Source organism: Macaca thibetana, chromosome 16 (assembly GCF_024542745.1).
Source record: "Macaca thibetana thibetana isolate TM-01 chromosome 16, ASM2454274v1, whole genome shotgun sequence".
NCBI lineage: Eukaryota > Metazoa > Chordata > Mammalia > Primates > Cercopithecidae > Macaca > Macaca thibetana.
In genome coordinates, this window is record NC_065593.1 from 4,761,927 (window position 1) to 4,775,038 (window position 13,112).

General features: G+C 43.9%; 3 protein-coding genes across 5 annotated transcripts in view; 2 read left to right on the plus strand and 1 right to left on the minus strand.

Annotated features, from left to right (window-relative positions):
* The window catches only part of ADORA2B (adenosine A2b receptor), a 29,815-nt gene extending 25,389 nt beyond the window's left edge, over window positions 1-4,426 (plus strand). The window contains exon 2 of the mRNA XM_050763444.1: window positions 3,358-4,426. Coding sequence (XP_050619401.1) covers window positions 3,358-4,018 — 661 coding nt within the window. The 3' untranslated portion in view covers window positions 4,019-4,426. The remainder of the gene's footprint in view (window positions 1-3,357) is intronic.
* PIGL (phosphatidylinositol glycan anchor biosynthesis class L) overlaps window positions 1-13,112 on the plus strand; it is a 679,575-nt gene that overhangs the window by 311,101 nt on the left and 355,362 nt on the right. The gene's annotated exons all lie outside the window — the stretch shown is intronic.
* Window positions 5,228-13,112, minus strand: part of ZSWIM7 (zinc finger SWIM-type containing 7) — a 145,411-nt gene continuing 137,526 nt past the window's right edge. For 2 of the 3 annotated variants that reach the window (XM_050763495.1, XM_050763493.1), the window contains exons 5-6: window positions 7,335-7,439; window positions 5,228-5,661 (exon numbers count right to left, since the gene is read on the minus strand). In XM_050763495.1, coding sequence (XP_050619452.1) covers window positions 5,545-5,661; window positions 7,335-7,439 — 222 coding nt within the window. In that variant the 3' untranslated portion in view covers window positions 5,228-5,544. The remainder of the gene's footprint in view (window positions 5,662-7,334; window positions 7,440-13,112) is intronic. The other variant, XM_050763492.1, reaches the window with a different exon arrangement.

Sequence of the window (13,112 nt, forward strand, 5' to 3'; positions counted from 1 at the left end):
TGCTGCAGGGACTAATTGTGTTGTTCACACCTCCAGTGAGGCAATGGCAAAGAACAACTTTTTCTAAGGAAGGCTTTACATTCCTGAATGAGGCGGGAAATGGATGGATTCACTGGCCAAGAAAAATTCAGTGAAAAAACTGAGCCCAGCAGGTCCTCTGTAGTCCAGGGGCCCATGATTGAGCTGCCTGTTGCTAAGAGGGAGTAGAAAAGATTAGAGATCATTGTAAATTATGAGGCAAGACCTCAATTAACTTCCTCAGCAAACTACTGGTTCTTCTGCCTGTCCAGGCTGCAACTTCAAGTATTCTTAGTAAGTGGAGTCATTCTTTAAAGCTGCTTAATAAAGTCAGATAATAAATGATGAATGTATTTGTAATGGCCATTTTTTTTTTTTTTTTGAGATGGGAGTCTCACTCTGTCGCCCAGGTTGGAGTGCAATGTTGTGATCTCGGCTCACCGCATCCTCTGCCTCCCAGGTTCAGGCAATTCTCCTGCCTCAGCCACCTGAGTAGCTGGGATTACAGGTGCCCACCACCATGCCTAGCTAATTTTTGTATTTTTAGGAGAGACGTGGTTTCACCATGTTGGCCAGGCTGGTCTCAAATGCCTGACCTCAAGTGATGCATCCACCTCGACCTCCTGAAGTACTGGGATTACAGGCATGAGCCACCATGCCTGGCCTGTAATGGCCATATTAAGAACCTACTATGTGCCGGGCACTGTGCTAGGTCCTCAGGATACCAATACAAAGGGACAAGGTCCTAGTCCTTAAGAGGCTGACATTCCAGTTGAGGGATACCACAGGTATCAGATAAGCCAGCTCTATGACAAGTGAGTTATGGGGCAGGAGAATGGGAGTGGCCACCTCTACCTAAGAGGTGACCAAGAAAAGAAGTGACCTTATAAGAGCAACACATGCTTTTGTCTGATGTTGAGAATAGCATGAGCCAGAGGGAGCCATTGGTCAAGAATGGCAGACACTGGATGTGTGGAGCTGAGGCTGGAGGGCTCTGTGGCCATGCTGGGAAGTGTACGTCTTACACTGCAGGTAAAGGAAATAAATAGGCAAGTTTTCAGGTAATGTCAGTCAAATTATTTCCCAGTTTTCTCCCAGAGATTACAGAGGATTTTTATTTCATTTACTTAATATATTACATTGATTATGTTCATTTATACATTATGTATGTATTATGGACCAGTTGTTAATAACAAAATTTATACCTTTGCTATAAACTATGGATAGACTAGTTTATAGCAAAATGTCTAAAAGGTATATTAGGTATATTGCTCTTATAAGGTCACTTCCTTTCTTGGTCACCTGTTAGGCAGAGGTGGCTGCTCCCATTCTCTTGCCCCATAACTCACTTGTCATAGAGCCTGCTTATCTGATACATGTCGTATCCCTCAACTGGATACTGGTCAACCTCTTAAGGACTAGGACCTTGTCCCTTTGTACTAGTATCCCCAGTAGTGGTTTCTAGCATGTTTTTGTTGTTTGTTTTTTTGAGACTAGGTCTTGCTGTGTTACCCAGGCTGGAGTGCAGTGGCACAATCACAACTCACTGCACCCTCCACCTCCTGGGCACAAGTGATCCTGACTCTCCCACCTCATTCTCCCAAGTAGCTGGAACCACAGATATACACCACCCTGCCCGGCTAAGTTTTGTATTTTTTTGTAGAGATGGAGTTTCACCGTGTTGCCCAGGCTGGTCTCAAACTCCTGATCTAATGGCTTAAAGAGGACCAAAAAATTTTAATATTTGCTATTTCCCAAATATTTCTCAGTAGACAGGGGCATTGACAGACTCTTGTTTTCCAGCAGTCTGCAGAGGTATTCAGAAATGATTCTGCCCAGTCCTAGGCAAATCTCTTGTGGTGTTTGTGGGAAGCCAGAAAGATCCTTGCCTGGAGCCACAGGTGGTGCTGACTCCAGTGCTTACTGCCTCAGGCCTTTGTTCAAGTGTCACCTTATCCATGATGTTGGCCTCTTTAAAACTGCAGTCCTGCCCATCCTGATCTTTCTTACTGTTTTTTCATTTTTCATACCACACACATATCCATACTGTTTACTAACTTGTATTTATTATGTTTACCCCTGCTAGACTCTTGAGTCTTAAAATTTAGTAGGACTCTCTGTGTGCTCTGTTCACTGGTGTATCTCAAGCACCTAGAACAGGGTTCCTCAACCCCTGGGCCGCAGACTAGTACTGGTCCATGGCCTGTTAGGAACTGGGCCACACGGCAGAAGGTGAGCAGGCAGGCGAGCATTACCGCCTGAGCTCTGCCTCCTGTCAGATCGGCAGCATTCGATTCTCACAGGAGCTGAACCCTATTGTGAACTGCGCATGCAGGGGATCTAGGTTGTGCGCTCCTTATGAGAATCTGATGCATCACCCCCACCCCTGGTCTGTGGAAACACTGTCTTCCATGAAACTGGTCCCTGGTGCCAGAAAGGTTGGGGACTGCTGACCTAGAACAACACCTTATGGAAGACCTAGACTCAGAGGGCGGTACCTAGGTAATTAGGAAGTATAGGAAGTTGATCGGTTCTTGGAAGCTGTGACTTGAAGCAAAATGATGCACTGTATAACAAAGCCAGTTTTACCACAGTTGATACTGTCAAAAGAAAAACTTTGGCTGAATTCAATTTAAAAGAGCTTAATTGAGCAAGGAATGATTCACAAATTGCACAGCCTGCTGAGCCAGAGTAGGCTCAGAGACTCCACTGCAGTCATGTGGTGGAAGATAAATTATGGACAGGAAAAAGCAAGCAATGGACAGAAAAAGGAAAAGTGACGTACAGAAAATGGAAGTGAGGTACAGAAACAGCTGGATTGGTTATAGCTCGGCATTTACCCTATTTGAACACGGTTCAAACAGTTGGCCACATCTGATTGGTCAAAAGTTGGGGACTGGCATGAGTGCAGGCTAGTCTGTCTACACCCCCACTTGTTATAGTCCACGATGAACAGAGAAACCTTTAGGCCAAATTTAAAATATGTAAGGAGGCAGCTTTAGGCTAAACTTAACAACACAAACAAGAGTTAACTTCCTATGACATATACTTTTAAGTCACAGTTTGTGAGAACCTACTGAGGACGTTAAGTGAGGACTTCTGTCACTAAACAGAAAGGAGTTACTAAGTCAAGAATGAAGATCTCATTGCATTTGCTAGAGCAAAGCTGCTCATCCCTGCTTGCATGTCTTTAGGGTTGAGGGTAAAGGCCATAGTGCCCTGGAAGGTGAACTTCAGAGGTTGTTAAAGGGTCATGGAAATAAAGAGGAGGCGGGGTCTTGGATTGTGGTTGCAGAGCACTATAAACTGACCATAACCAGATGGTGTTCTTTTAAACAGGTATAAAAGTTTGGTCACTGGGACCCGAGCAAGAGGGGTCATTGCTGTCCTCTGGGTCCTTGCCTTTGGCATCGGATTGACTCCATTCCTGGGGTGGAACAGTAAAGACAGTGCCACCAACTGCACAGAACCCTGGGATGGAACCACAAATGAAAGCTGCTGCCTCGTGAAGTGTCTCTTTGAGAATGTGGTCCCCATGAGCTACATGGTGTATTTCAATTTCTTTGGGTGTGTTCTGCCCCCACTGCTTATAATGCTGGTGATCTACATCAAGATCTTCATGGTGGCCTGCAGGCAGCTTCAGCGCACTGAGCTGATGGACCACTCGAGGACTACCCTCCAGCGGGAGATCCATGCAGCCAAGTCACTGGCCATGATTGTGGGGATTTTTGCCCTGTGCTGGCTACCAGTGCATGCTGTTAACTGTGTCACTCTTTTTCAGCCAACTCAGGGTAAAAATAAGCCCAAGTGGGCAATGAACATGGCCATTCTTCTGTCACATGCCAATTCAGTTGTCAATCCCATTGTCTATGCTTACCGGAACCGAGACTTCCGCTCTACTTTTCGCAAAATTATCTCCAGGTATCTTCTCTGCCAAGCAGATGTCAAGAGTGGGGATGGTCAGGCTGGGGTACAGCCTGCTCTCGGTGTGGGCCTATGATGTAGGCTCTCACCTCTTCCAGGAGAAGATACAAATCCACAGGAAACAAAGAGGACACGGCTGGCTTATTCTCATTGTGAAAGATAGCTACACCTCACAAGGACATGGACTGCCTTTCTTGAGCACTTCCCTGGACCCACCACGTATCTAGCTAATACGTATGTGTCACTAGTAGGCTCCAAGGGTTGACAAATATATTTATGATCTATTCAGCTGCTTTTACTGTGTGGATGATGCTGACAGCTTGAATGGATTCTAAGAGACACTTTTGTTTTTAAAAGTCTGCCTTGTTTATGGTGGAAAATTACTGAAACTATTTTACTGTGAAACACTGTGAACTATTATAATGCAAATCTTTTTTAACTTAGAGGCAATGGAAAAATAAAAGTTGGCCGTACTAAAAATGTATACTTGTTCCTAGGAAGGTGATCTCAAAAATTAAAAGTATAATTATTCGGCTGGGCGCGGTGGTTCACACCTGTAATCCCAGCACTTTCGGAGGCCAAGGCGGGCGGATCATGAGGTTAGGAGTTCAAAACCAGCCTGTCCAATATGGTGCAACCCCATCTCTACTAAAAAATACAAAAATTAGCCAGGTATGGTGGCCAACGTGCCTGTAGTCCCAGCTACTTGGGAGGCTGAGGCAGGAGAATCACGTGAATCTGGGAGGTGGAGGCTGCAGTGAGCCCAGATTGCATCACTGCACTCCAGCCTGGGTGACAGAGTGAGACTCCGTCTCAAAAAAAAAAAAAAGTATAATTATTCAATCAAAAAACTGCTGTATTAATTTAGGGAAATGATATTCTCATAAGTCAAATTTTCATCATGTAATTTTAAGCTCCATTCCTTTCCATATACAGAAAACTACCCGTGGGGAAGAAACTGGTGAAATGGGATCCCTCCTCTACCAAATTCTGCCTTCTAGAGCTAGGTAGGGAATTTTGCTTCTCTCCAAAGTTGAAGTTTCGTTAAGTTCTTGGAACCCAAAGTGTGAAAATTTTACTAAGTAAAATAATTTAACTCTGTGTGTATACAAAAAAATTAGCCGGGCGTGGTGGTGGGCACCTGTAGTCCCAGCTACTCAGGAGGCTGAGGCAGGAGAATAGCTTGAACCTGGGAGGCAGAGCTTGCAATGAGCTGAGATCATGCCACTGCACTCCAGCCTGGGCAGCAGAGTGAGACTCCGTCTCAAAATAAAAGGCTAAGTAATGTGGACACAACATGATATTAGGCTTTATTTGAATTTAAAATCTTGATTCCATCCAGGGACATTTTTTACCCAAGCACCTCAGAGACTGGCTTAGGGTTTTTCTTGAGAAGACTGTACAAGGCTTCTAATCATACGCAAACCCTCCACAGCCCACGGCTCCAACCCACAGCACCTCCTGCAGTCCTGGAGGGAAAAGGGATAGTAACATGAAGTGTCTGAAGATCTATTTCACCTCTTTTCCTTGTGAATCGTGACATTTTAAATGCATTTCTTGACAGGATTCTATTTTGAAAGAAGGATGCTCAATCTGTACCTTTTATGCTTCTTGTTTCTTCTCCATCAATAATATGTCAGTCAACTGCTTGTCGGAGACACTTAGCTGCTGACAAGTCCTCATAACCTGACTAAGGTAAACTGCCAAGAGATGCTTGCACTGGAATATAAAACACACACACCTATTAGAAATAGGCAGGGCCGAGGCTGGCCAGTCTAACCAAGATTTCTCATTACCATCTTATTTGGCAGGAAAAGACTAGAGCACACCGATTACAGGGTCTCTAACTGATTGTCTAAAAACTGTGGACAGGCCGGGCATGGTGGCTCATGCCTGTCATCCCAGCACTTTGGGAGGCCGAGGCATGTGGATCACTTGAGGTCAGGAGTTCAAGACCAGCTGGGCTGATGTGGCAAAACCCCATCTCCACTAAAAATACAAAAATTAGCTGGGCATGGTGGTGCACGCCTGTAATTCCAGATACTCAGGAGGCTGAGGCATGAGAATCGCTTGAACCCAGGAGGTAGAGGTTGCAGTGAGCTGAGATCACGCCACTGCACTATAGCCTGGGCGACAGAGCCAGACTCCATCTCAAAAAATAAATAAATAAAAACTGCAGATAAAGATGATGAGACAGGTGTATTCTCTCTAGAAATCAGAGTGGACAAAGACAGACTTACTTTGCCTGCTGCTTTGGAAAACGGCTTAGATCCATCAGGCACAAGGTATGTAACCCATGGTGAAAACCAAGACTAGCTGCGCTCCTCACTTTAGTCCTAAGTGATATTTCTTCCTTGCCTTCAGAAAGCTGTCACAGCAATGGCTAACATTCCTTGAGGCACTATGCTGTGAAGTGCTTTCCACAGATTACCTCACTGAAATCTGACAGCTCCCTAGGAAGACAGGTATTGTACCCAGATGCTCATCAGAGTCTCTAGGCTACTCTCTTAGCTACTGTGTTATACTTCTGGGGTTGGGGGGCGGGGAGTAGTGGCGAAACTCTTGCATATATTGGCCTGTACACGCTTCTGGGGAGATGATTATGTTGCAGCTGATGTCAGAGAACACAGCTTTATGTTGCAGCTGATGTCAGAGAACACAGCTTTAGATCCTGAAGGGGCCCTGGTTCAATCCTGTCTCTTGCAGTTGAGATAAACTTCCGGCACATCAGTTATGAATGTGGTCTCTTGTACAATGGTATACCCAACTTGCCAGCCAGGTCCCAAGATGTTTAAGAAGTTAACAGTGTAAAAGAAGGGAAGAATGGAGTGGACACCATTATTTGCTTCTTTGGCAAGACTTAAAAAATAGCTGCCTGCTTTCAGGAAGGTGGCGTTTTTCCCTTTGGAATAAGGTGTGTATGAGTATGTCCTGTTTCTGCTTCATGATCTGGACTCTGATGAAATTGGCAAAGGCTTAAAGGAATAGGTGAAGGTACTCATGTCCCATGTGAAGGTCAAGTGTGGTGTCAGGTTGTCTTACAGGTAGTGCAAAGATATACGACATGGCTGAAGGTAGGATATGCAAAGTTGCCAACATCGAATTTTAGTTCATACTTTTATGGGGCCATCTAATTCCCCTTTTTTTCCTTCTCAAAGCTTCACTCATGATCTTTTAAATAAAAATTCAGGAAATTGATGTAGTTCTAAAAATGACATTGCATTTTGAGAGGCTAAACCCCTAAGAGATGACTAACTGAAGTCAAGGACAAAAAGCTACCATTTGTTTCAACATGTAGTAAGATTCCCATTTTGTAGAATAGTTAAACCACAAAGTAAGGCCAATTTCTCTCTACATTCAACTACAGTGGGAAGAGCCTTCCCCGTCCTCACCAGGATGCTGTCACTCTTCCGTAGCACTGAGAAGGCAAATGCAGGACATGAACAGTAATGACAAGAAGCCAGACACGTGTATGTTTTACCAGAACTTCCAAGCACCTACAAAGAAAGGATAGATGGGATCAGACCTCAGATGATGTGCTGGAAAAACCACCTCTTTCCCTTTTTATCTATGTAGACTCAGAGCTGCTCTGCAAATTGCACTGAGAAGAACTGCAGTTATGTTTTACATGAAAGACGAAACAACTTCTCTTCCTCCAGCGTGCAGACTCTCCCTTCCTCACCTCAGTGCTTACCTTTAGGACTTCATATAAAGGAATTGAAAAGTTTCAGATTAGTTCAACCAACCACATAGACCATTCTCTTCCGACGCCTAGTGGTTCATGGGGCCCACTCTATGGGCAGACTGTAAGAAGGAAGTGGAGGGGCAATCTCTCATCTACATTTCATTGTGGGGGTTCTTAACCTTTGGTATTTCACAGCAGGTGTGTAAATTTCTAAAGCTTCTTACATACCTAAAGAGAGAGTAAAAACAGGCAAAGCATCAGTAGCAGGGCAGGAGTAAGACAGGTCTCAGGCCAGGTGTGGTGGCTCAAGCCTGTAATCCCAGCACTTTGGGAGGTTGAGGTGGGAGGATCACTTGAGCCCCAGAGTTCAAGACCAGCCTGGGCAACATGGTGAGACCTCGTCTCTATTAAAAAAATTTTTTTTAAAGTCAGGTGTGGTAGCACATGCCAGTAGTCCCAGCTACTTGGGAGGCTGAGAGGGGAGGAATGCTTGAGCCTGGGAGGTCAAGGCTGCAGTGAGCTGTGATTGCACCACTGCACTGCAGCCTGGGTGACAAAGACCCCGTCTTTAAAATAAAGATAGGTCATAGAAGAAAAGAAGAAACTGGGAAGAGGCTTTTGAAAAGCATTTGGGAACAGGAGAGCAGAGAGAATAAATAAAGCAAAGACCCTTGTGAAAGGAATGACTCAGCTGTTAAGGATGGAGGTCTCAGGAAAAGAGGCAGGCCCAGATCTGCCTACTCATCTAGCAGGATGGAAGGAGGACCCTGATACATAGTGGGCTGGGAAGAGGCACAGTCTAACAGTCTTGGTGGTGGTCAAGAGGGACAAAAAGGAAAGGTACAGGAAAAACAAGATACATCTGTAGTATGATTGCACAAATTTGTTGGAGAAATCCTTTAAGTCTCTCTACCACCAGCCAGTCAAAAACTTTTTGTTGAGGTCTTCATTCCTAGAGTTAACTTCCCAGTTGGAGGCGTAAGATTCTTATTAGTATCTGAGGGAAGCAGAAATGTCCTGAGGGTGATTTTATAATGAATTGCCACTTAGGAATTTGCCACACGGCCTTCAAAGCACTTTTAGGCTCTCAGATGGCAATCTAAATGAAAAAGCAAGAACTTTAAAATTTTTTTTGAATTACAATGTTAGCACTCCTAGGATTCTTTAACCTTTCTTACCCGCAGAGAATGAAGCTACAGGTGTGGTCTGACTGCAAGAACAAACAGCAGGTTCCAGTGCTGCACTTTTGTCGCATTTTCAGCGGTTCATATAATGCAGTTATCCCACTACAGCTTTTATTAACATTTTTTTTAAATTTCTATTTTTTGGAGACAGGGTCTTGTTCTGTCATCCAGGCTGGAGTACAGTGGTGTGATCATAGCTCATTGCAATCTTCAATTCCTCGGCTAAAGTGATCCTCCCACCTCAGTGTCCTGAGTAGGCAGGAGTACTGGCGTGCACCACCACCACACTATGCTAATTTTAAACATTTTTTGTAGAGATGGGGTCTTGCTATGTTGTCCAGGCTGGACTTGAACTGCTGGGCTTAAGTGATCCTCCCACCTTGGCCTCCCAAAGCACTGGGATTACAGGCATGAGCTACCACAGCCAGCCTCAGTGTGGTTTTTTGACAGTCAGAATTCCTTGGGAGTTACCAAAAATGGCCAATGATTGGGTAAGAAGATACCTACTGAACACATTCAAGATTTCAGTTCAGGCCGGGCACAGTGGCTTACGTCTGTAATTTCAGCACTTTGGGAGGCCGAGGTGGGAGGATCATGAGCTCAGGAGTTCAAGACCAGCCTGGTCAATATGGTGAAATCCCGTCTCTACTAAAAATATGAAAACTGGCTGGGCGTGGTGGTGAGTGCCTGTAATTCCAGCTACTCAGGAGGCTGAGGCAGGGGAATCGCTTGAACCCAGGAGGCGGAGGCTGCAGTGGGCCAAGATTGCATCACTGTACTCCAGCCTGGGGGACAGGGCAAGACTCTGTCTCAAAAAAAAAAAAATTTCCGCCCAGTTACAAATTAAGTGTTGAAAAAGCACACCTTGCATATTACCTACCGCAAGGCTCTGACGTGTTATTAACATATCACCTAGACCATTCAGTATCAATGGAGAGATTTCCCCGCATGTGTGGAAGCTTACACTGAAGGAAGAGCATTAAAGCAGATTGTTTTTCACTTAATCCTAAAGAAAAAACCCACAACATCCAGCAGTGACATGTATAATTCTTTTTTTTTTTTTTTGAGACTCCATCTCAAAAAAAAAAAAAAAAGTTCAACTGCCTAAAGCAATAAACACTGAAAGAGGTTAAATTTTGAATTTGCTTTTCGCTTATCTAGCAGTAGACAACTAATGAACCCAATAATCAGGCAAAATCTGAGTTAGAAACATTTAGAACTGGAAATTGACCTTAAGGATAACATAATTCAATTCCTTCACCCTTCAGTGAAAAAACAACTTCCTCTTACAGGAATTGCTCCTAGTTTTCCTGCTTATAGTCTGGAATGTTTATCCCCAGAAGGAGAGAGCTTTTTAAAAAAGGAACATGCTGGAAAGAGGATACTCAGACCATGGCTGACTGCACTTGTAGGAACCTCACTTGGAGGTGGTTTCTACTATGGTTCTACTGTGGTTTCAGTTAGGTCACCAGGAGAGGTGACCCATGTACGAGGTCATCCATTCATGGGTACAGTTTTATTTTATGACTGCTCCAAGCCTCTTAGGACACTCTACAGTGTCTCTGTTGTTCCTTGTGTTGGGTGCTTCTCTCTGAAAACAGGATTATACATTCCTGTCCTGTTGAATACAGGCTGGCCATGTGACCTGCTTTAGCAAAATCTGAGTAGCCAAGCAGAAAAATGTTAAAAATTGTGTACCATGTTTTCCTTTTTCTCTTTGAGATTCACAGTGTTCCAGATATGGGCTGCTTCACTCACTGGGATCCCTGCATGAAGCTGTTTTGGAATAGAGCTACAACTGACTCCTGGTGGATACACAGCATGAATGAGATCTGAAACTTTGTTTTTGTAAGCCTTTCAGATTTGTGGTCATTGTTAGCACAGCATAACTTAGCCTCTCCTGATTGAAATATCTCCCTTCTTAAGTGAACCAAAAAAGTATAACAAGTGGCCAGGTGCGGAGGCTCAGGCCTGTAATCCCAACACTTTGGAAAGCAAAGGTGGTGGATCACCTGAAGTCAGGAGTTCCAGACCAGCCTGGCCAACATGGTGAAACCCCGTCTCTACTAAAAATACAAAAATCAGCCAGGCGTGGTAGTGCACACCTGTAATCCCAGCTACTCAGGAGGCTGAGGCAGGAGAATCGCTTGAACCCAGGAGGCAGAGGTTGCGGTGAGCCAAGCATGCCATTGCATTGCAGCCTGGGCAACAGAGCGAGACTCCGCCTCAAAAAAAAAAAAAAAAAAGTATAGAAAACAACTCAGGTGTCAGCAATATAACAATGACTTTAGAATTTTTTCACATTACATCTGGAGAACAATAATATTAGAGTTGACCTATGGGATGAAGATTGACCTATGAAAAGATAACTAGCTGGGCATTGAGGCAGTATGTGACTCAACTTTTATCATCTCATAGAACTCCTGAATTCAGCCAAATTCTTACTATATTACCATACAATGCAACCATTAAGGTTAATTTGAGGGTGTATAAGATTTCTGCAGCTTCATTTAATTCAAAGTCCAAGATGACAGTAACAATTCTTGGAAGTTAGTATTTTATAATTAATAAAGCAATATAATATATACCAGATGTGAACGACAAAAACTAAACAAATAACTTAAACAAGTTACTGTTGACCAATGGGAAGAACAAAAAGTCAACAGTAATTAAAATATTTCAAACAAAAGTCTGCTTGCCTAGGTCAAGTGTTGTGCCCATAATGGAATCAAGACCAAATATCCCAAACTAAAGCAAAGTGAAAAACCTGAAGGTCCCTCTAATTTCGGGTATTTTAGCTACCTAAAAACCAAAAATAAAAACACCAGGAAAGAGGACAGACATACCTCCTCAGGTACAAACTGTAAGTTCAGTGACTTCGATTATTAATCTCTTAAGTTCTCCATGAGAAAATTCATCTAATAGGCAGTCTCTTTTGAGTAGGCCAATACCATCCAAAAGTTTTTTTTTTTTTTTTTTTTTTTTTTGAGATGGAGTTCTGCTCTTGTCATGTCACCCAAGCTGGAGTGCAATGGTAAGATTTTGGCTCACTGCAACCTCCTTCTCCCGAGTTCAAATGATTCTCCTGCCTCAACCTCCCGAGTAGCGGGAATTACAGGCGCCCGCCACCACACCCAGTTAATTTTTGTAAAGTAGACACGGGGTTTCACCATGTTGGCAAGCTGGTCTTGAACTCCTGACCTCAGGTGATCCACCTGCCTCGGCCTCCCAAAGTGCTGGGATTACAGGTGTGAGTCACCATGCCTGTCCATCCAAAAGTTTTAAACACAGCAACCAACACTAATTACCATATTTTCCTTAATGCAGAAATGCATGAAGATTTTACCAGATCAGTGTGAGGAAGGGCAAGTTAATTCACTCAGCAAAGGCATCTATCTGCCCAACCAGGCTTTGCTCGAGCCATTCACTCCCTAAGACCACTCACACGATCTTTCAATGAGAGTTAACCAATATGGTCTCACCTCTGAGTAGATAACTGTAAATAAACCAGAATTCAAACTCTGAAAAATTTACCCTTTTCTGGTCTCAGTAAGGCCTGGATTACATACAAGAGCTGATGGCTTTTAGACAGACACAAGACACATGGCTTCCAAGACAGACACAAAATTTTGGACACCACTGCCAATATTTTCATTTCATTCATGATTTCCTTCCTTCAATCCCAGCTGCACTTACCACTGTGTCTCATATAGCTAAACTGGGGTTGGGTGGTACAGGGAGAAGGGTCAGGTGGTTGGAGTCTGGCTCCCTGTTTATATAGTCTTTATTCATGTCTCATAAGACAGGCAGTGTGGGGTAGCCAGATGTGACTGTTACTTTACTTTTCTGCATTTCCGTTTCCTGCAAAAGAAATAAACTTGCTGGGTTTTTGCAGAGATGGGTCTTACTATGTTGCCCGGGTCAATAGAGGGTGAGATTACAGGCGTGAGCCACCATGCCAGGTGAGCAGACTTCTACACAATGCTCTTAGGTACAGTTAGTAGGTATTTATCTTATTATTATTATTTTTTTGAGATGGAATTTCACTCTTGTTTTGCAAGCTGGAGTACAGTGGCACGATCTTGGCTCACTGCAACCTCTGCCTCCCAGGTTCAAGCCATTCTCCTGCCTCAGCCTCCCGAGTAGCTGGGACTGCAGGTGTGTGCCACCACACTCGGCTAATTTTTTGTATTTTTAGTAGAAAGGAGGTTTCACCATGTTAGCCAGGATGGTCTTGAACTCCTGACCTCAGGTGATCCGCTTGCCTTGGCCTTCCAAAGTGCTGGGATTACAGGCGTGAG